The 23,239-nt window shown below is 46.3% G+C and overlaps 1 protein-coding gene across 1 annotated transcript in view; it reads left to right on the top strand.

Annotated features, from left to right (window-relative positions):
* The first annotated feature begins 13,544 nt into the window (after positions 1-13,544).
* The window catches only part of MIB1 (MIB E3 ubiquitin protein ligase 1), a 106,364-nt gene continuing 96,669 nt past the window's right edge, over positions 13,545-23,239 (top strand). Inside the window, exon 1 of the mRNA XM_084778061.1 lies at positions 13,545-13,913. Within this exon, the coding sequence (XP_084634187.1) occupies positions 13,685-13,913 (229 nt within the window). The 5' untranslated portion in view covers positions 13,545-13,684. The remainder of the gene's footprint in view (positions 13,914-23,239) is intronic.

The raw sequence follows: 23,239 nt of genomic DNA, 5'->3' as shown, positions 1-23,239 counted from the left end.
CACTGTCGTTGGGATACCACTGTGATGCTATGAGCTCAGCGCCATGTACATGTACATTTGTATGTCTGCAATTATTTCTACCTGTATCCATCAGGACACTGTAGTAGGTAAAGATGAATGTCTGAACCCTCACATGAGTTCCCTGAGGGTTCACAAGGAGGAGTTACATCTCTTAGCAACGCTCTTGTTTCCCTTCTTCCACTGTTGGATGAAGCAAAAATTCTATCTGCAGCAGAGTGCATCCTATGTCTTACCCTTCTCAAATGTGCAACAAATCAGCAGCAAAAACTAGTCAGGAGAGCTTGCGGTTTGCATTTACAAAGAATTCCAGAACTGAAAAGCATATGCAGATAATGAAAACAATTTCAGGACTTATTCAACTTAAAATATACCATAGTCCTGTATAGATTATATGAGAAATAACAAGTATCATTAAATTAATAAGCTATTTGTTAGTAAAATACTGTGACCTCCAATTTTAACTCTGTATCTTATTGTTATAATCATAGCCCTAACTTGAAAATAACCGTGATTTTGACAGATAGGCACCACCTTTAAAACTAAACTAAACTAAACTAAATGGTCTTCCTACGAAGTCCTGACTGGCTTTGAACTCAGTACCTCTGCTGGCTCTGCCTTTCTAGCTTTCGACATGTACTAGAGACTGTGCACCATAGGCATATGCTGCTAAGTCCAGCCTGGCAGATGTATGTTGTAGACCCATTCTACCCTAAGAGCTGAGGAGGAAAAATCCCCAAGAGGATGCCGGGCATGGCAGCACACCCCTTTAATCCCACTCAGGAGGCAGAGGCAGGCAAGTCGCTGTGAGTTCGAGGCCAGCCTGGTCTAAAAAGGGAGTCTAGGACAGCCAAGGCTACACAGAGAGACCCCGTCTCAAAAAACAAAACAAAACAAAAAAACAAAAACAAACTAACAAAAAAAGATATAGAAAGCAAAAGGAACTTGGGTTGCAAGGAAAGGATGTCTGTGGTGTAGGAAACGGTCGTCAAGGGTCAGATTCATATTTGGCCTTGGACCTCATCCTGTCTGTATATTCATACTCATCTCTGGAGTCTTGGGTAGCAACGTGTTCATGGATTCCCTCAACATTAATTTGTGTTTATTAGATTCAGAGCCAAGCTGTATCCATAATAGGGAGAAAAATTATCCCTCCTTCCTCCAAGGTGACTGGCATCTTTTGGGAATACTTTCATGTGGAGAGGATTAATAACTCAACTAATAGCCTGATGGGGGAGGGGGACAGAGACAACTAGAGAGGCAGAGAATGGTGCTCCTTCCCTGGGAAGGAAGGAAAGAAGGAAGGAGTGAGGAAGAGAGGGAAGACAGGCAGTATAGGTTATAAATTCAGTGACCGAGACAAAGATTTCAGCCGAATTATAGCTTAATTCCTCTAGTTCCACTTCATGCATGTATACACATGGGGGCGGGGCTGGTAGGGATGTGCCTCAGTGCACATGTGCAGGTCTGAGGTGGGTAGGGATGTACCACAGCACACATGTGCAGGTCTTAGGTGGGTAGGGATGTGCCACAGCACACATGTGCAGGTCTGAGGTGGGTAGGGATGTGCCACAGCACACATGTGCAGGTCTGAGGTGGGTAGGGATGTGCCACAACACACATGTGCAGGTCTGAGGAGGGGGGAGGGATGTACCACAGCACACATGTGCAGGTCTGAGGTGGGTAGGGATGTGCCACAACACACATGTGCAGGTCTGAGGTGGGTAGGGATGTGCCACAACACACATGTGCAGGTCTGAGGTGGGTAGGGATGTGCCACAACACACATGTGCAGGTCTGAGGTGGGTAGGGATGTGCCACAGCACACATGTGCAGGTCTGAGGAGGGGGGAGGGATGTACCACAGCACACATGTGCAGGTCTGAGGTGGGTAGGGATGTGCCACAACACACATGTGCAGGTCTGAGGAGGGGGGAGGGATGTGCCACAGCACACATGTGCAGGTCTGAGGTGGGGAGGGATGTGCCACAGCACACATGTGCAGGTCTGAGGAGGGGGGAGGGATGTGCCACAGCACACATGTGCAGGTCTGAGGTGGGGAGGGATGTACCACAGCACACATGTGCAGGTCTGAGGAGGGGGGAGGGATGTGCCACAGCACACATGTGCAGGTCTGAGGAGGGGGGAGGGATGTGCCACAGCACACATGTGCAGGTCTGAGGTGGGGAGGGATGTACCACAGCACACATGTGCAGGTCTGAGGGGGAAGGGAGGGATGTGCTGCAGCACTTATGTGCAGGTCTGAGACCAAGGAAGTGGTGTCAGTCCTCTCCATCCACCCTTAGTTACATGGCTCTTGGGATGGAATTTGAGTTGCCAAGCAACTTTCTTTAGCTGCCAAGCCATCTCATGAAGAAATACCTCTAAAACATTTTAAATGTGTGTTTATAATTTATGTGTGTGGATGGATGTGCTTCTGAGTGTGTGGGTGTGAGTGCCATGGCATACGTGTGGTGGTCATTTCTCTTCCATCATGAGGCTGTTTTGGGGATTGAACTCAGGTCATGAGGCTTGGTAGTCAGTCCCTTTACCCACTGGACCATCCAGTTGGCCCAGGAAGCAATTTTCCGATCATGTGGAGTTGGAAAGAGAAATGTTTTTTGGTGATTTTGACATATGGGAAAAAACATTCTGTCTTGTTAATTCTTAAATATCTCTGAGGACATATAACCACAGATAAGTATAGAGTGGTCATGTGAAATGCTCTAAGGATTGCTAAAATTACCTACCTACCGTCCTTCCTTCCTTGGTATTTTGGAGCAGGGTCTTGCTATGTAGCCTGACTGGCTTGGAATCTGCTGGGTAGATCGGGATGGCCTGATACCTTCGTCTTTGCCTCCTGACTTGTAGAATAATAGGTATGCAGTGCCATGCCATTCCTAAGCAAGTCAACTCATTTAAGTTGGATTTCTCCAAGTTTAGCTTCAGATACACTATATAAGTGAGAATGCAGGAGCGGCAGCACAGGTGGAGGCGTGTCCTTTCCTGCCTCACAATCACTGTGCTAAGCAGAGTCCTAATGCCTCCCCTCACAAAGAACTACTTTTCTATTGCTGTGACAAAATAGCATGATCAGGACAATGTGTAAAAGACAGCATATAATAAGCTTATGGTTTAGAGCAGTGGCTCTCAACCTTCCTAATGCCATGACCCTTTAATTCAGTTCCTAATGTTATGATGACCCCAACCATGAAATTATTTTGTTGCTACTTCATAACCATAATTTCCTACTGTTGTGAGTTGTAATGTAAACACCTGACATGCAGGATCTCTGATACGTGGCTCACAGGTCCCGAACCACTGGTTTAGATGGTTAGAGTCCATGATGAAGGAGCAAAAGCATCATGGCGGGAAGAGCTGAGCGCTCACATCCTGATCTTACGCAGTGGGAAGAAAGAGGCACATTGGGAATGGCAAAGGCGTTTGAAACCTCAGAGCTCACCCCTCCCCAGTGATGTATCTCCTCATGCAAGGCCACATCTAATCCTTCCCAAACAGTTCTACCAACTGGGGATCAAGTATTCACATATAGGAACCCGTGAGGGACACTCTCATTTTAGTCATCACGAGATTCCTGATACGCACAGTTCTGGACTGTCCTTCCCCTTGGTGAGGGGTCAGGATACATGAATATGACAGAGTATCACTCTGGTGACTATTATTCATAGGACAAAGGTAATGGGATGCTGTAAGTGTAATTAAGGTCTGTAGTCAGTTGACTTTGAGTTATCAAAAGTAAGATTATCTTGGGCAGATATGATCTAACCGGTTGAGTCCTTTTAAAAGAGAGACCTGAGACCACGGGTGGAAGAGGGCAGAGGCTCCACTGCCGGCCTTGAAGAAGCAGCTGCCATGAGTTCTAGCTGCCAGCCAATGCATTCTGTAAACAACTGTGAGCTTGGAAGAGGACCTTGGACTTCAGACTGGACTACAGCTATGGTCACTGTGCTTGACTAGCCCTGTGAGACCCCGAGCCGGGCACTCACATCGACTGTGTCTGCTGTGGCTTATAAAGCAGTAATGGAAAAGTAATAACATCTTATCAGTCATCTCCATCTTCTGGTCCTTTCATCTGTTTGTCTATCCTTTTCTCTTGTTCCTCTAGGTGTTTCTTATCATCAGTTAAACAAGTTCAAATTGTCTAATCTTATAAATCTATTCCTAATCAATGTCCCCATGTAGTTTTGGTCTAGCTGCCTCCAAGTAATAGCTAGACATCTCGAGAGAACAGTGTGGTGTGGCATACAGCTCACATGAGGGGACTGAACAAGCTAAGGCTTTGCTTTTCTTTCACATGAAGGCAGGTAATACCGGATGTTGGCAGCAATACAAAGGATGTCTTCAATGTCCCAAGATGCTGGTTTCCATTCCTTAACGTGTCATCTTATGGTTGCTTTTATGATTTTCCCATTCCTGTTAAACTGTATTACAAGCAGGTAATAGAAGGGACTGTCACCTCTTTAAGGAGGGATCTCAGATGCATCACTCAATGACCGGCTTATACCTCACTCTATAGCACTGGGCCACATGGCCACACTACCTTTATGGGACCTGCGGGAAAGTCCATTTTTAGCTAGGCTCAACAGGGCACATGAAGCCTTAGCAAAATCAGGGCCTCATTCGTGAAGTGCCTTAGTCTACTTGTGTTGCTGTCTTTAAGTTGGGCAATTTATAAGCAATGGAAGTTTATTACTCAAGTACTAGAGGCTGTGAAGCCAAGACCAAGACACTGGCAGCGGCTAGGCAAAGCGGTGTGCTTCTATAATTCCCACTTGGGTGATAGAAGCAAGGAGAGAGCTACAAGTTGGAGGACAGTCTGGTTTACATAGCAAGTTCCAGGTCAGTCAGGGTGTATTAGTTACTTTTCTTATTGCTGTGACAAAATACCTGAGAACATAACAAGGAAAAGAGAGTCTATTGTACCTCACAGTTTGAGAGAACAGGTCATGGAGGGAAAGGCATGTGAGGTGGCATGCTTGTGAGGTGGCATGCATGTGAGGTGGCTGGCGTGTGAGGTGGCAGGCGTGTGAGGTGGCAGGCGTGTGAGGTGGCTGGCGTGTGAGGTGGCAGGCGTGTGAGGTGGCAGGCGTGTGAGGTGGCAGGCGTGTGAGCTGGCAGGCGTGTGAGGTGGCAGGCGTGTGAGGTGGCAGGCGTGTGAGGTGGCAGGCGTGTGAGGTGGCTGGCGTGTGAGGTGGCAGGCGTGTGAGGTGGCAGGCGTGTGAGGTGGCAGGCGTGTGAGGTGGCAGGCGTGTGAGCTGGCAGGCGTGTGAGGTGGCAGGCGTGTGAGCTGGCAGGCGTGTGAGGTGGCAGGCGTGTGAGGTGGCAGGCGTGTGAGGTGGCAGGCGTGTGAGGTGGCAGGCGTGTGAGGTGGCAGGCGTGTGAGGTGGCAGGCGTGTGAGGTGGCAGGCGTGTGAGGTGGCTGGCGTGTGAGGTGGCAGGCGTGTGAGGTGGCAGGCGTGTGAGGTGGCTGGCAGCTAAGACAGGACCTAGAAAAAGGAGGGGAGGGGAGCTGAGGGGAGGGAGAGTGCAGAGGGGAGAGGAGGGAAAGCGGAGAGAGGGGGAGGAAGGGGAGGGGAAAAAGGGGAGAGGAGCTTATATTTAGCTCACGTTCCTTCTCTTATCAGAGTAGGACCCCAACCCATGTAATCGTGCTGCCCATATTCAGGGTGTACTTTGCCTGCCTCAGTCACACCTTTCTGCAAACAGTCTTACAGGCACTCCTCCGAGAGGCCTGTCTCTTAGGTGGTTCTAAATTTTGTAAACTTGACAATCAAGATTAACTGATCATAAACTCTTCCCTTGTCAACCTGACACCCAAACATTGTAAAATGATAACATTTCACGCATGGCCCCTAAAGAGTCATGTTCGTTTTGTAATGTAACATTCATGTAGTTCGTATCTAGAAGTTCCCCCAAATCAAGATAGTTCCAAGTCTTTAAAAGCATAAGAGTAGTGTCTCTCCTGAGCCATAGACACAGTCAAGGTGAGTCCATATAAAGTAAAAGTTACATATTTCCAATACACAGTGGCACAGTAAAAACATTCTTTTTTTCTCTCTGTGTAGCCTTGACTGTCCTGGACTCACTTTGTAGACCAGGCTGGCTTCGAACACACAGTGATCCACCGGCCTCTGCCTCACAAGTGCTGGGATTAAAGGTGTGTGCCACCACCGCCCGGTGAAAAACACTCTTACTGCAAAGGGAGAGATGGGGGTACAGCGAAGAAAGACTGGACCAAAACAACACTGAAACAATGGGGAAAACAACAAACACCACAGTTCTGTATCTGCATCTGGGGCTTATGGAGCATCATCTGGGATGCAAGGGGCTTAGAGAGCCCAGCAGTCACGTTCTGCTGCCAAGAGCACACACAGCCTCTATCTAGGGGTAGCTGCCCCCATGCTCGCAGCTTAGCTGAGCAGACATACCAAGGCCCTGGCATCTTCAATATTCTTGAGGTCTCCACTGTCACTTGGGGTTCACCTTCCTAGATTTATCAGGTGGCTGCTCAGAGCCTCTTTGCAGGGATCAGATCCTTACACATACTGCCTGATTTTAATAACGTTCTAGAACCTTGGTGTAATCCCGCCTGACCTCTGTAACTCTTGCATTCTTCCAGGCCTGTAAAACCAGTACGGCATTCGTTGCTTTTCTATTACTATGATAAAACACCACGACCAAGGTAATTTATAGAAGGATGGGTTTATTTGTGTTTACAGTTCAAGATGGATAAGAGTCCACTGTGGCAGAACAGAGCCATGGGGCTGGAACAGGAAGTCAAGGGCTCACTTCTTAAATAGTACGCAGGAAGCAGAGGGAAAGAACTGGGAATGGTGTGAGTTTTAAACTCTTAGGAGTCCACCCACAGCAACACACTTCCTCAAACACTGCCAGGTGCCTGAGACTAGGGGGGACATCGCATTAAAACTACGAAGAGCATCAGGTGGACACTGCCCTTAAGTTCTACTGCCAGTTCAAGATGTAGCCAGGCCCACTTCTAACACAACTGTAGTGGTCTCAGTGTGCCTTCTTAGCTGAACTTGAGAACACTCAATCTTAGGCAGTTGCTTTCAAACAGGGGAGCGTTTTAGCAGAACTCTCTGTTTGGGTGCTCTGTTTTCACATGTCTGCACGTTTCTAAGTTGGCCCCTTTGATGGGTAGAGTCCTTCCCTCAGGTACTGCTCCTGATGTTCCAGTGCAGCATGGGTACTTTTTTTTTTTTTTTAAACACAATTGCTTCTCCTTCTCCTTCCTTGTGGTCCATTCGCCACCACCTGCACACTTTCCCTATTTTTCTTTTCCCTTTGCGGCTTCTCACAATACCAGTGAGCAATAACTATGGTAGAGTTTGTGTCCCAGGGTTTGACTAAATTGTGTGTATACATTCTCTTTAAAGTCCCCATGTGAGAAAGGTATTTCTGCTAAGATTGCTGGGAAAGAGCCTCCCTCACTTCCCGAAGCTTCTAGTGGTCAGGGTAAGAAGGCAGGAACTTGAGGCCACTAGCACCCACAGAGGAAACCAAGACATGGGAAGGCAGGAGTGAGGATGGAAAACCCGGGTCCAGAGATGCTGCCTGGACTAAAACAACACACAACCATCGGAATTTCCAAGGTGTTTCCTTGCCTGTCCTGGCATTCTGTAGAGCAGGCTGGCCTCAGACGTGGAGGTCTGCCTGCTCCTGCCCCCTGAGTAGCGGGGCTAACGGGCTGCACCACCACTGTCCAGTATCCTATTGTTAGATAATTCAATGAAATCAACTTAATTTCAGTTAAGCCAATTTAAATATTTTTTCTGCCTTTTAAAATAAAAATTTCCAACGAACACAAAAAGTTTTGAAAATTTTATTTATGTCTATTTTATGTACATTGGCGTCTTGCCTGAATGTATGTGTGTATGAGGGTCTCAGATGCCTGGAACAGGAGTTACATACAGTTGTGAGTTGGTATATGGGTGCTGGGAATTGAACCTGGGTCCTCTGGGAGAGCAGCCAGTGCTTCTAACCATCGAGCCATCTTTCCAGCTCCACAGAAAGATTTTTGTTGTTTAAGCAAAATAACTTTAGGAAGGAAGATAATGGAAATCACCAAAGAATAAATTTCTGAAATAACATATTAACATACACTATATTAAGATTTTGAAACAGCCTCTCAGACTCTCTCTCTCTCTCTCTCTCTCTCTCTCTCTCTCTCGATCTATCTCTTTTGTCATGGGCATTCCCCTTTTTATTCTCCCTCCCTGCTCTATCTCCTCTCCCCTTCCCTTCCCCCCAGAAAAATTCCTTATACCAGAAAAAAGAAAAGAAATTGAAACAGGGGTTGGAGAGGCGGTTCAGTGGTTAATAGCACTGGCTGCTCTTCCAGAGGACCTGGTTTAAATTCCCAGCACCCACATGGTAGCTCACAACTGCCTGTAACTCCAGTCCCAGGGGATCCAACGTCTTCTTCTGGCTTCCAAAAGTACCAGGCACACATGTAGTGCATAGATATACAGGCAGACAAAACATCCACACACAGAAAATAATAAAGAAGGCAGACAAAACATCCACACACAGAAAATAATAAAGAAGGCAGACAAAACATCCACACACAGAAAATAATAAAGAAGGCAAGAAAGAATTCGAATCATTTAGGACTATACTCAGTTTCAAGTTACAAGAGACCTATCTACTCAGGCCTGGTTGCATATGCCTGTAATCACAGCCCTTGGAAGGCTGAGACAGGAGGATTATGAGTTAGAGGTCACTTTGGGATTAGCAGTAAGATCCTGTCTCAAAACATAAGCCAGATAGCGGGGGAAGTTGCTTGGAGTTAGTTGCAGGTGGGGAAGCTGAGGCCTGGGGATTACTTGAGCCCAAGAGCTCCAGGCCAGCCTGAGCAGTGCGGTAAGACCCTGTGTGGTGGTTTCAATGGGACAGGCCCCAGAGGCTCATGTGATCGAATGAATGGTCCTCAGTTAGAAGTATTAGGAGGCGTGGCTTTGTTGGAGGAGCTGTGTCACTGGGAGTAAGCTTTAAGGTTTGAAAAGCTCCTGCTAGGCCAAGTCAGTGTCTCTCTCTCTCCCTGCACATTGGGGATCAGATGTGAGTCCTCAGCTGTTGCTCTAGAGACATTTTTCTCCTGCCTGTCGCCATGCAAGGTCATTGCTTTGAATATGTGACCAATGTATGCTATTCCTAAAGTCAGAATCAGTAGGTTCAGGAAGCAAGGTATTTATTTGGCTTTTTTCATCATCACACTACTAAATAGTTATCTTATAAATGTTTGGGCCGGGTGCTGAAAGGGGATAGTTTAATCACATCTTTGAGGTAGGAAGACACACCATTAATCCTAATCTTGAGGCAGGAAGAAATATACACCTTTACTCCAGATAGTTTTGAGTTGGGAAAACCCATCTCTTTCTGGGCCACACCTTCGGCTGGCAGCCTATGTAAGGACATGGAAGAGGCAGCTTTTGTTCTCTGCCTGTTTGCCCTCGCAGCCCTAGCTAGCAAGCCCACTCCTCCACTGGCGTTAGAGCCTACTCCTTCAGGATTCTGTCAGGTGCTGAAGACCAGCTGAGATATCCAGCCTCAAGGGACAGAACAATTATTGGATTTTTGGAATTTCCTTTCATAGGCAGCCATTGTTGGATTAGCTGGAGCACAGCCTGTCAGCAATTCTAATAAATCTCCCCTATATATATGTGTGTTCATTCTGTCAGTGCTGTTCCTCTGTCAGTGCTGTTCCTCTAGAGAACCCTGACTAATACAGTCAGCAGGCAGTGTGCGCAAGAGGTGAGATGCCGGTATTGCCAGTTCTGTAGTCTCAGACTCTGCTCCCACAGTGTATGCAGGAGGTGAGCAGCGGTGTTGGGAGTTCTGGAGTCTCAGACTCTGCTCCCACAGTGTATGCAGGAGGTGAGCAGCGGTGTTGGGAGTTCCGGAGTCTCAGACTGCTTCCACCCTCTCAAGACTTCACTGGAAGAGCGTTCACATTGAACATGCATGAGGCTACTTTTGTTATATGGATATTTAAGTTTGGTAGGATGGTCACAATGTGCTGAACACCTGAGGTAGTAGGCTATTTTTGTTATTTGTAAAAGAAGGAAGGAGAGAGAAGTCAAGTTTTGCCCTGTTCTTGCTGGAGCTGTGGTGGTTTTTTGTTGTTGTTGTTGTTTTTGTTTTTTGTTTTTTTTTGAGACAGGGTTTCTTTGTGTAGCCTTGGCTGTCCTAGACTCACTTTGTAGGCCAGGCTGGCCTCAAACTCACAGTGATTGGCTTGCCTCCCAAGAGCTGGGATTAAAGGTGTGTGCCACCATGCTCGGCAGCTGTGGTGATTTGAATGTGCTGCCCTCCATAGTCTTGGGCATCTGAATCCTTGGTTCAGCTGGTGGTGTTTGGGAAGGCTTGGGAGGTATGACCAAGGTATGTCACTGGAAGTGGGTTTGCAAGTGTAAAGATCTGTGTCATTTCCAATTTGGTCTCTGCTTCCTGCTTGCAGTTTGAGATGTGAGCACTCAGCTCTCAGTGTCTGGTTCCTGTCGCCACGTCTGCCACCTGCTGCCATGCTGTTCTGTAAGCCCAAATAAAGCCTGCCTTCTGTAACTTACCTTAATTGTGGTGATTTATTACAGTAATAGAAAACTAATACAGGGAGATTTGGGAAGTTTCTGGATACCTACAGAGGCACGCCTGTTCCAGCAGCTGCAGGATCAGGGTGTGCCCTGTACTCACAAGCCCTGTTTCTGGTAGGAGTCGAGACAGTGGTGCGTGGTATCGGGCTCCTTGTCTCAGTGTTAGTGTGAATGAGAAGCCCCGGCTGGCTGCAAAATAGCCCTAGTTGTAACAGTGCCAGAAGCTGAGGCACAGCCGCGTGGCTCCCCTCCCATGCCCTCCTTTGCTTCTCTAGTACCAGGGATGGCACTTTCTATTTTGTTGATGTCTTTTCATTTCTGCAGCTCTCCCAGCACTTTTTGCAGTCAATTTGCTATATTAAATTTCTGCTGTTTGGCTGCTTAAGAGTGATTTGAATTTTCAAAAGTCATCAGTTAAGTGACACGTTACACATGGCACTCAACTAGATTACATTTCCCCTCTTCAAGTAGGTGTGCCAGACGTCTAGATGATGGACTGAGACATGTGGTTTTGGAGTAAGGATCTTAAGAATTCTGGTCTTCAAGCCAGGTGCAGTGGCACACGCCTGTAATCCCAGCACTCGGGAGGCAGAGGCAGGTGGATCTCTGTTAGCTAGAGGCCAGCCTGGTCTACAAAGCAAGTCCAGTACAGCCAAGGCTACACAGAGAGACCCTGTCTTGAAAAACAGAAAACAAACCAACCAAAAAAAAAAAAAAGAATTCTGTTTCTCTATCTTCTCCCTCCCTCTGTTAGCTGTGTTAGGGGACTTAGAAACTGCCTGGATTCCTGCATCAGCACTTGGAGGAGAGCATCCACCTGCTTTAGCCTCTAGAGTGCTCGGATTAAAGGCATGTGTGAGCACACCCAGCAAGGATGCATCTCAGCCGTGGTTAGGAGAGAAGACATCTCCTAAGTGGTGAGTGGCACCAAATAGTTCCTTTTAAAAATGGGAGTAAGGTAAACTTAGGTGTTCAACAGCTGCATTACAAACATGACAGACCCATGTACAACAGCTGCATTACAAACATGACAGACCCATGTAGTTTCCGTGATGAGTCAAAGTGAGTTTGGAAAATGCCAATGACGTAGGTTGGCTCGAGAGCTTGATAACTTTTCTAAAGACATAAACAATCTTTTTTTAAATGTCTATTTTATATGGTAACCCACACAATGTAGACATGCATTGGGCTACATGAGATCCTGTCCTTTTTTTAAAAAAAAGATTTTATTTATTTATTATGTATACAGTGTTCTGTCTGCACGTACAGAGGACACCAGATCTCATTACAGATGGCTGTGAGCCACCATGTGGTTGCTGGGAATTGAACTCAGGATCTTTGGAAGAGCAGACAGTGCTCTTAACCTCTGAGCCATCTCTCCAGCCTGAGATCCTGTCTTAAAAGCCACTCTCCATTATAGATAGCCACTAGCTTATATTACCTCTTAAAACCCTTCCCATCTTAAGAAAGCGCAGCTACTCATCTAAGATAAAGTAAAATTCTTGGGTTTTATGTTTTTTTGAGACAGTCTGAATACGTAGCCCAGGCTGGCCACAGATTTACCGTCTGCTTGCCATAGTTTCCCAAATGCTTCGTTACAGGTGTGCACAATGATGCTAGGTTTGAAAAACAAAATACTGGCATTATAATTTTCTGTGATTACCTGGGTGTGGTGGGTGCAATTTGAGAGCTGAGGCAGCTAGTCTCAGGTTGAGGCTAAACTGGACTACATAGAGAAATTCTGTTTCAAACAGAACCCCAAAGATACGGCATTAAAAGTAAAAGTCCGGAGGCTGGGAGTGTAACTGTAGCTCCGCGGTACACCATGCATGTGCTTGGCATGAGAAAATCCCTATGTTCAATCACTACCATCCCCTTCCAAAAATCAGTTTAAATGTCATAATAATCATAATATGAAGGGTGGATTCGGCTTATTATCCTGACTGCAGTTAACCACAGCATATCTTTCAAAAGGCTTAAAAACACACCACCAGTCACCCACTCTAGTTTAAATTGTTTGTAATTTGTACAGGGAATTCAGGTCATCTTTAATCTGTGCTGTCATGTGCCCTACTCCCGCTCCCGTTAGAAAAGAAGCCTAAGACAGCACGCAACCCTCCACTCACATCCTGTACACCCGGAATCATCAACACTGACCTCAGTAGAGCCTCAGCTGGCTCGCAGCAGCCGGCTCACACTTCCTTTACCCCACTTCCAGCCTTCTTCCTCGTCGCTCCAGACGGGGGCGGGGCTTTCGGCCTGCTGGTCCCGGCCGCGCGCATGCGCGTTCCCTTTGCGTCCGGGGGACGCTTAGGGATCCGTTTCCTTCTCTTTCTTTTCTGGGTCGCGCGGCGTCCCCACAGCCTTCCCACCCGGTTCTCGCCGAGGAGCTCCTCGCCGTCCCTCACGAGGCGCCGCTCGGACCCGGGACGCGGCGGTACCCGGATGTGGAGCCGCTCTCGCCCGGCGGGGACTCGGTGGCGGGGCGGAGCGCGGCGGCGTGCGCGGGGGCTGAGGGAAGCGGGGCCCGGGGCCCGGGCGCCGGCCGCTCGCCGGCCGCTAGCGCCGCTGCCCACCGCGGAGCCGGCTCCCGGGCGCCCAGGCCCGAGCGAGCGGCCGGGGGCCGCTGACGGCCGGCGGCTCGCCCGGCCTCCCGCCGCGCCCGGGCGAGCCTCCCCCGGCCCTCCGCGCTCCCGGCCGGGGGAGAGCGAGGTTTGCTGGCGGCCGTCGCTGTAGCCCGGCCGGGGAGCCCGGGGCGAGCGGCAGAGCCCCCGCCCGCGGCCGCTCGCCCTCGGCCTGCAAGCCGCCGCCTGCGAGCCTCCGCGGGCGGGCCTCCAGTCGGAGCGGGGGCCGCGACGGCCACGGCCCGGCCGGGGTGAAGGGCTCCTCGGGGACCGCGCCGCCGCCCCGGTGAGTCGGCCCCACGGCCCGCGGGGCTCGCTGCCGCCTCCGCCGGCGCCCCGAGTGCGGCCCGGGCTCGGCTCGCTCACGGCCCCCCCGCCGGCGGCGGCGCCGCCCACCGTCCGGGCCCCGATGAGTAACTCCCGCAACAACCGGGTGATGGTGGAGGGGGTCGGTGCCCGCGTCGTGCGCGGCCCGGACTGGAAGTGGGGCAAGCAGGACGGCGGCGAGGGCCATGTGGGCACCGTGCGGAGCTTCGAGAGCCCGGAGGAGGTGGTGGTGGTGTGGGACAACGGCACGGCGGCCAACTACCGCTGCTCTGGGGCCTACGACCTGCGCATCCTGGACAGCGCGCCCACCGGTAAGCAGGGCCACGGGGCCCGGGGCTACGCGCGTGGGACGGAGGGAGGGACGAGGCCAGTCGTGGACGCCTGCCTTGAGGTGCAGTGCGGGGCCTCTGGGAGATTGAGGTTCCAGACTCGGTAAACAAAAAACTTGCCAAAGAGCCCCCTTCCCCGGTACCCCGCGGAAGGGCCATTACCAGGATGCTTTCAGGTTTGCTAGATGAAAAGCATTGCAGACAACAGATTGCCTCCTCTTCTGGAGCAGGGGGCTGGAGAGACTGTCTAATAAGCATTGCCATTAATCAGCCACCAAGTGATAACTGATGGGAGGCTTGCCTTGCCATATGGTGTGGAGTTGCCAGGGGTCCATCACTTGGTGGCTTCGCTTTGTTGAGCTAGTTTTTTTTTTCTCCCCTGCCTGCCTGTGACACAGAATGACTTATGAGTTTAGTTGTTAAATACCATTTGGGACTGAAAAATGCATTTTCATCCAAATTGTTTAAGTATATATATCTTTGTAGTAGTAGAGGGGGAAACACGGTTAGCTATTGCACTTTCGTGTGTGTGTGTGTGTGTGTGTGTGTGTGTGTGTGTGTGTGTGTGACTTTTTCCAAGGGGAAGACAGATATAGGAAACGCCCTTCATCTTCTTTGGTTAGTATCCTGTCTCGAAAACATGATGGTAAAATTCTACACATTCATCCTGAGGAGTTAGTGACCTTGGTTTGCTGTATTATAGGTGCCTATGAGTTATTGATACTACAGTTTTTATGTGACAAGTAGAGGGTTTTTTTTTTTTACGATTTTATTATTTTTACCTACTTTCCCTTAGATCTATTTATTTATTTAATTTTTGGTTTTTTGAGACAGGGTTTCTTTGTGTAGTCCTGGCTGTCCTGATCTGGCGTTTGTAGACCAGGCTGGACTCAGAACTCACAGAGATCCTTCTGCCTCTGCCTGGAGTGCTGGGATTGAAGGCATGTGCCACCACGCCTGGTGTTACTTAGATCTATTCTTGATAATTGTATTTATTTAGAAAGTTCAAATTAAAATTATATTACATTTCAGAATTTCTAAATAAGATGCTATTAAGACAATGGGCTAAGCAGAGCCTAAGTCTTGAATAGTTACTGGTAGCAGCAGAAAAAATTAATGTGAGTAAACTTGCCTTGGGAGTTGAACAAGAATTTATAAAATTTTGTTTCATTTTTAAAAAAAGAGAAGGTTTCATGAGTCGATGAGGCTGGCCGCACTCCTGATCTTCCTGCTTCAGCATCCCCAAATGCTGAGTTACAGGTGTTTGTCACCATACCCAGCTGAAAATCTTGTTTGTTTTACCTAGCACTGAAAAGGATGTGTGTGCATAACTCAAAAAGGCAACTATTGTTACTTGTTTCTTGTATATTTTTACAGTTGCAAGCACAGTTGGGAATGTACTGAAAATACAAATCTCTTTCTCCCTTTAAAAACAAATAGCAGTGAACTATATTTAGTTCTGCACTTTGTGTCTGTGCCTGTTTGTGTGTGCCTGTGTGTGCACAAGGATGGGTATACATCTGGGTGTGCAAGTGTGTGGAGGTCAAATGTTGATGTCTGGTGTCTTCCTCAGTCAGTTCTTTGCTTTGGAGACAGGGCTGCTCACTGAGCCTGGGGCACACTGATTGGCTGTGAGCCCTCCAGCGCTGGGTCACAGGCGCATGTGTGAGTCTTGATTGGCGTGTTTCAGCACAGGTACTGAGGAGCCATCTCCTAGCCCTCTGCACTTTCGCTTCTTTCATTTAGTATTTCATATTGGTGGTTGTTCCCATGTTTGTACTGCAGTAAGTTTACTTTATTCTTTCATGGGTGAATAGTATTCCAGTGACTTGGATGCAGAAACGTACTTCCCTGGTGGTTTATGGATAGGTGTTTATATTTTAGGTCTTTTACAATCAAACCGTGGGTGAATCCTACTGCCCTTGTGCATATATGCTACTTCTGCAGAAGTGGAATTGCTGCACCAAAGTACACACCTATTTAATATTCTCATAGGTGTTGACTGAGTGCCCCCAAAGATATGTGACCAGTTTATACTCCCAGCAGTTGTATCTGATTATGTACACTTTTGAAGTTCCGTTAGCTGGGTCTGAAGTCTAACCACAGTATAATAATTTGGAGGAATTCTTAGGATCAGTAACTGTAGGTTTATGGAGAAATTTTAAGTGTCTTTCTAGGGTAGAGGTGTTTTTATCCCCTCACACATTTATCATTTTCTTTGTGGTGAAGAACTTTAAGATCCTCTTCTCTCTCTCTCTCTTTCCTTTTCTTCTTTTTTTGTTTTGTTTTTGTTTTTTTTTGAGAGTTTCTTTGTGTAGCCAGAGGTGGCTTGGACTCACTACATAGACCAGGCTGGCCTGGAACTCACAGAGATTGGCTGCCTGTGCCTCCTGCCACCACACCCGGGTAAGATCTTTTTTTCTATAGCACATTGTTATTAGTGATACCCTCCTGTGCAGTTGAGCACCAGGACTCATTTCTCCTTTCTTCTGCCATGATTCTCCAGTGGCTGTTAATACTGGCTCATGCTCTACCATGGAGTCCACTGTTGTATCAAACAGCTTAGTATGAAAACATTTACTTTTTTAAAAAATGTTTATTTATTTATTATTTATACAATATTCTGTTTGCATGTGTGCCTGCAGGCCAGAAGAGGACACCAAATCTCATTGTAGATGGTTGTGAGCCACCATGTGGTTGCTGGGTATTGAATTCAGGACCTTTGGAAGAACAGGCTGAGCTCTTAAACTCTGAGCCATCTCTCCAGCCCTGAAAACATGTACTTTTAAGAAGTAACTTTCTGAGCCTTTGTTTACTTCAGGGTAATCTGAGATTATCTGTTGGGAAGCTGTTCATCTTGCTCATCTTATTCTTGAAATACTGTTTTGGTGCTGGGGATTGAGCCCAGGCCTACGGTCTGTGACTGCGGCATTCTAGCCTGTAACACTTGAAAGCGCTTGTGCGTGCAGGTTAAGTAGTATCCATGCCGAATGCTTGTTGGAATGTGTTGTTGTAGTGGTTTAAAGTAGTGAACAAACATATGCTTTTAGCTCTGGTTTATTTGCTAAACTGTATAACGCTATTTTTGTTTTTGCTTCATTTATTCTGTTATATTTAGTACTTGATATTTATTTACATAATAGTGAATATTACAGAATTCAGCTTTCACTTTGAAGTTATTTTAAGCTTACAAAAATATTGTAAACTAGTAAAATTTTTCTTGCTTTCTCTCATTTACTGGTCTCCTCTGGGCCATGTTTTCATTCTTTGTCTTTCAGAGGTACCAACCACAAATCATGTAGACTGTCCCTCAGAATGTCTAATGTTTCGTCAGGGTTAAAGGTGGGTTAAATATTTTGGCAACGGTTTGTTAGGAATGGTATTTTGCCCTTTGCAGTGCACTGCATTAGGAGACGCGTAATCGATTAGTCTTGTTTCTGTTAGTGCAGCAGCTCTTCACCTCCCAGTAGTATGATCAGTGCAATGCCAATATGAAGATGTGAGTAATATTTTTCATCTCATCATGCCAATATCTTTGGCCACATGAAGGCTACAAAATTGTCTTCCTTAGGGTTGTTGAAGAACCAGATTGAGAATTACTGTCCTAAGAGACTATCTCATGGAACAGAGTTTTGTATAAAAATGTTCACAGCAGTGTTGGTTACATGTAAAAGCAAAAACTTAGAAAAAAACTTAGCCAGGCGTGGTGGTGCACCCTTTAATCCCAGCACTAGGGAGGCAGAGGCAGGTAGATCTCTCTCAGTTCGAGGCCAGCCTGGTCTACAAAGTGAGTCTAGGACAGCCAGGGCTACCAGAGAGACCCTGTCTTGAAAAACCAAACCAAACCAAACCAAACAAAAAAACCTTAAGTATATAAATAGCATGAGTAATCATAGTGGTGGTAGTAAATGAGAGAACTGCGTATTTGAATAGTGACGTGGTGGTAGTGCAGGAGAGATGGTGGGGATTGAGCTATAAAAGAAGCCTGTGTGGAGTGTTGGAGTTGAGCCTGCACCTCAGGCGGTGAATACTTGTTAGTCGGTACAAGGTTCTGGGTTTGATTATCCGGAAAGACAAAAAAACCCTCTGATATGTTAAAATGCAAAACATTACTATTGAGTACCTAGTTTTAAAATTACATTTGTGTGTGTGTGTGTGTGTGTGTGTGTGTGTGTGTGTGTGTGTGTGTGTCCTACAGTAGGCATAGTGGTTCTCTCATTCTACTGTGTGTCTGGGAATCAAGCCTGGGGATGAGATTGTGAGGCTTTGAGACAGCCATCTTTACCTGTCATCTTCTCAGCTCTGTTGCAGTATTTAAATTTATGTCCTAGGCTAGTCAGACTTTAAGAAGAGGAACATTTGGTAGAAATTTTTATGATATAACTTGGGTCCTAGAAATACATTTGGCTAATTTGTAGTCACCAAAAAGATTGTGGAAATGCACGAGTTACTAGTTTGGGGTTGTGAAGCTTATGATCAGGTAGGTATAGTTGAGTTTGTATCATTTAAGCAGTGGTTTTAGAGGACTTGGGGAGAGGTATATTTTTACTGAAGATTGGTCCTGTCATCATTTGAGTGCCGTTCTGTATTTCCAAAGATCCTGGAGAACATGAACTAGGATTTCCTAAGGTTCCCTCTCTTGTGTGTAAGAAGGTGCTCGTCAGGGAAGTCAGGATTATTCCGACTCCTCCAGTCATTGTTGGCACGAAATGATGGGGTGTGTGGATCCTTGTGTCTTGTTCTACTCCAGCTGAGAGTGCTTCCCAGGTTACATGTGGAAGAACCCCACAGTTGTTTGTAGTCAAGTATGGGTTTTAAAGGTGCTAACCCAGGATTAAAAGAAAGAAGTGATTAGAATTTTCTTTTCTCAGATTCTCTACTGGTCCATTTCTAGAACTATATTAGAAAAGTATACTGCCAGGGGGCAGAGCCTTAGGATGCCAGGCGGAGGGGGAGCTGCTGCTGAGATTGCTGCTTAGTAACAGTTAATAACATCCACAAAGGAAGTTGGTTTTCTTATAGATTCTGACTATTTATAAAGGCTTCTATAGAATGACTTTATTTCTGTTTTCTAAAACAATGTTTTAAGTGAAAGTCCATCCAAAATTTTTTTATGGGCTGTTGGGAGGCTAGAGTCTTGAGTAATCTAAGCATGTTCTCCTACTGTTACTGCCCTTGTTGGATTGAGGACCTCAGCAAGGCCATTTAGTAGACACTATGTTATGTTTCTAAACTTCAGTAAGCCTATAGATCATGCTGGGATCTTTTAACAGCTCTGATTCTGCAAGAACCAGTCTCTTTCTCCCTTCTCCTCCTTTCCCCCCTCCCCTGTCTTCTTTCTCTTTATGTATGTTTCTGTGGAAAATATAAAAAAATGTTTCAAATTTGTGTGCCGACTCCTGACAGCATCAGAATGGTGTGGGAAAGAGTGAAAGGCATCCCGGATGTTGGACTTGACAGTTACAAGGAGCTGCTGAAAGATCTTAAAGGCTTTGATCCAGCAGAGAAATAGATTTATAACACATCATGAGAAATATTTCTCTTTGGACCTTCTGGAAAGAGAGTTATTGAACAAGAGCATACTGCTGTAGACTCTAGTTACTCAACAAAGGTGCTTACTTCCCTCAAAAATCGCCTGCGTTATTATCATGAAGATGAGGCAGACCAGAAGCTGATGATCCCCTGTCCCAGCTGCTCTTTTGCCCCACAGCCTGGGGTGGTGGGCAGGCACTTGTGGATGTTCATGCATCTTAAAGTTCAGAGCTACTCAGTAAGCATTCTGGGTGCATGTGTCTTCTTACACAACTGATGGGTGACAGGAGAGATGAGCAGTCAGCCCACTGAATTCCCCTTATCTTCTCATTTGTAGTACAGTAGTTCAGAGATGGTCACCACCTGCAATACCGCTGTGAGGAAGGGAATTGATTATAAGATTTTAAAACATTAGAAGTGAAATTTGTGCTATAAAATACTATAAATTGGCCAGTACTCTTTTAAAAGATTTTTATTTGTATTTTCTTTTATAATGATACTAGCTGGTTATTTAAAATGAATTTCTGTAACAAGCACTTGTGATTTTTCTTTTTAAAGCTACCCATAATTCTCTGTTGCCTAAAGCCAGGTACTTTGGTATACTGTTAAAAGTTTCTCTTTGCAGACCAGCGTGGTGGTGCACGCCTTTAATTCCAGTGCTGAAGGAGGCAGAGGCAGGTGGATCTCATGTGAGTACAATGCCAGCCTGGTCTACAAAGTGAGTCCGGGACAGCCAGGGCCAAAACAGAGAAACCCTGTCTCAAAGAAAACAAAAAAATAAAAAAAAGTTTCTCTCTTAGCACTTTTTTTTTCATGCTCGAGATTTTATTGGGTAGTTCTCTCTTGATATTTTTGGAGAATTGGTCCTAGGAACCCTTCCTCGTTCCAGAATCTAAGATGCTCAAGTCATTTGATAAATAGTATAGTATAACATTTGTGTATAAATTATGTATATCCTTTTATTTACTTTAAGTCATGTCTGGATACCTAAGCCTAACAATGCAAAGCTGTGTGTATGATAATTGATGCTGTGTTACTTAGGTGATAATATACATGTTCAATACACTTGCATTTTAGTTTTCCTGAACATTTTTTTTAAGGAAGGAAGGCTTTATTCGCACTCAGGGTTTGAAGGCACACAGTTCATTATGATAACAGGAGTGTGACATGACTGGTCACATGATATTTACAGCCAGAAAGCGGAAGTGAATGTACTTTTCTGATATTGATATATATATACACACACACACGCACACACACATATAAAGAATATATATCACTAAATTTTTTTTCATATAATATATTTTGATAACATTTTCCCCCTTTTCAAACTTCTCCCAGATACTTTCTACCTTCCTCCCCACTCAACTTTATGTTCTTTTTCTCTTTCAAAACAAAAACAAAAAACCCTTCACAAAAACAAAAGTCCAAACAAACAAGCAAAACACCAGGAAGACCAAAAATGCCCAAACAAAAGAAAGTGAAACAAAACAAAACAAAAGAGTCCACAAAACAAAACCATGGAGTTTTGTGGTGCTAGCCAACTACTCCTAGGCATGGAGCCAGTCCTAGCGTATGATTGGCACACCCAGTGACACTCCATGGGTGTGTATGGACTTTCCCTTTGCAGTGGGTGGCAGTTGCAAATAGCTTCTTGTCATTGGCTAGGGGACATATGGAACCTCCCTCCTCAACACACAAAGCATCACAGGCTGCTGCCAAGGCTATTGGTTGCCCTAGTGCCGAGTACAGCATTTGTTGATGCCCTTGAACATGGGGAATTCGAGCTGATGCCTGACTAGAAGCTTCACCCCTGCTAGTGTTGATGGTGTTAGAAAGTACTCTTCTGAACCCTGTTGGAGGAGAAGTTCACCCAGCTACAAACCCTACGGCCTATAACAGATACACTGGTGCAATAGTGATACAAATGTTACTGAAGTAACCAACCACTTTTTGATTGGAGTTAAGGCCCACCTTATGAGATGTAAAGCTTACCTGACACTGCTAATTGGCCAAGAACCTGAGACTAGATAGGTCATGGGTATGTGGGAAAGCCTACTACTGTTACTCTGTTGATGGAACATAGTAATAAAGTCATTCCTAATGACTTACTACTATACCCATGGGTAAGTGTCTCACTCAGCCTGCATCAGAGAAGCTGCTTCTTGCAGTAGTTGGGGATTAACACAGAGACCCACAGCTGGACATTGTGTAGACTTTGGAGCACTCAATCAATCCTAAATGGGATGTCTTTGTCACACTCCTCCTCTTAAGACTCAGGGATCATTGTGGGAGAGGAGACACAGTGAACTAGATGCATATATGAACTCAGAGTGGTCCCTTGGACACGGCCTTATCAGGCCAGATAAAGTCCCAGCACTGAGGGGGGGGGGAAGTGAACATGGGGTCTTAGCCATGATCTTTCTCAATATTTTAAATTCATGGGTGATGGGATTTGTGAATCCAGGTTGACTACTGTTGTTAAATGCTTTTCTGTTGTCATGTATTTTCTATTGAGTTGCTCATGGACTGGCAGAGTTAACCTCACTGGTGCTCATGGACTGGCAGAATTAATAGGAAAATAGTTTTATTACCACAAACAATCTACAGGTTGGATGCATACCCATCAAAATTCCAAAAGCATTCCTCACTGAAAAACAAACAATCCTAGAGTTGTTATGACAGCATGAAGAGCCAAGCAGGAAATCAGTGCTGCAGGCAATCACAGCACCTAACTTCAAACCTAACAGATCGGAGCGGCAAACAGACATGGATCAGTGGATAGGATCGAGAAACAAGCCCACACAGCCACAGCTGTGCCATTTCTGATGAAGGTGTCAGAAACAGATCAGAGAGCTGGTTATCCACACATAAAGAATGAAACTAAATCTGTCTCTCACCAGACCCAGAGATCAACTCAAAATGGGTCCCACAAAGATCTAGTGTGAGTCCCAGACCTGGAGCTGTTGGTGGGGCACGCTCTCAATCAGCTCAGAGCGGCTGTGGTTGTCCTGCATCCAGGCTCATCTCACACTGGCGGCCTCCATACAGTCCGTGACATCACAGTTGTCTACCTCAGGTGCCCAGAGGCAGAGGTGCCACACATGCCTTGGCCCCTGGGTCTGTCTGTCTGTCTCTAAACATCTCCAAGGCAACTGGAGATCTCCAAGTGAAACTGGCCACTCAGCATGGACAGGCCCAGATGAGGTGGGCAGAGGAGGACTAAATGGAGAAGACAGCAGAAAGGTATTGGGAGGAGAGAGGAGGGGATCTAGGGAGAGGGAGGAGGGCATTGAGGGGTGAGTGTGAGCAAGGTACAGTGATACATTTATGTGTGAAATATAGTAGTTGATACAGTAACTAGACTGAGAAAAAGAAAACTAAAATCACACCCCAACCTACCCTTGAAGCCTTTGGCAGGAACTGTTGCATTGTTATAATCTATATTTTTTCTTAATTTTAATTTTTAAAATTTTTTGGTTTTTCCTTTTCATTTATGGTTTTGTGAGACAAAATTTCTCTGTATAGCCTTAGCTGTCCTGGATTACCTTTGTAGACCAGGCCCGCCTTGAAAACACAGAGATCCACCTGCCTCTGCCTCCCAAGTGTTAGGGTTACAGGCGTGTGCTACCATGCCCAGCTTTTTTTTTTTTTTAACGACAGACTTGGTGCTTGTGACGTAGGCTGGGTCGGCTGTCCAGGGCTCGTCTCTACCTCTCCAGCTCTGGGATTGCAGAAGGGCACTACTCCCATGGGATGGGTCTCATGCAGGGGCA

The sequence above is a fragment of the Acomys minous genome (genome assembly GCF_964271855.1).
Source record: "Acomys minous genome assembly, chromosome: 4".
In the NCBI taxonomy this organism is placed as follows: Eukaryota; Metazoa; Chordata; class Mammalia; order Rodentia; family Muridae; genus Acomys; species Acomys minous.
The sequence above is the reverse complement of the archived record's forward strand: the minus strand, read 5'-3'. Positions and strand labels throughout refer to the sequence as shown.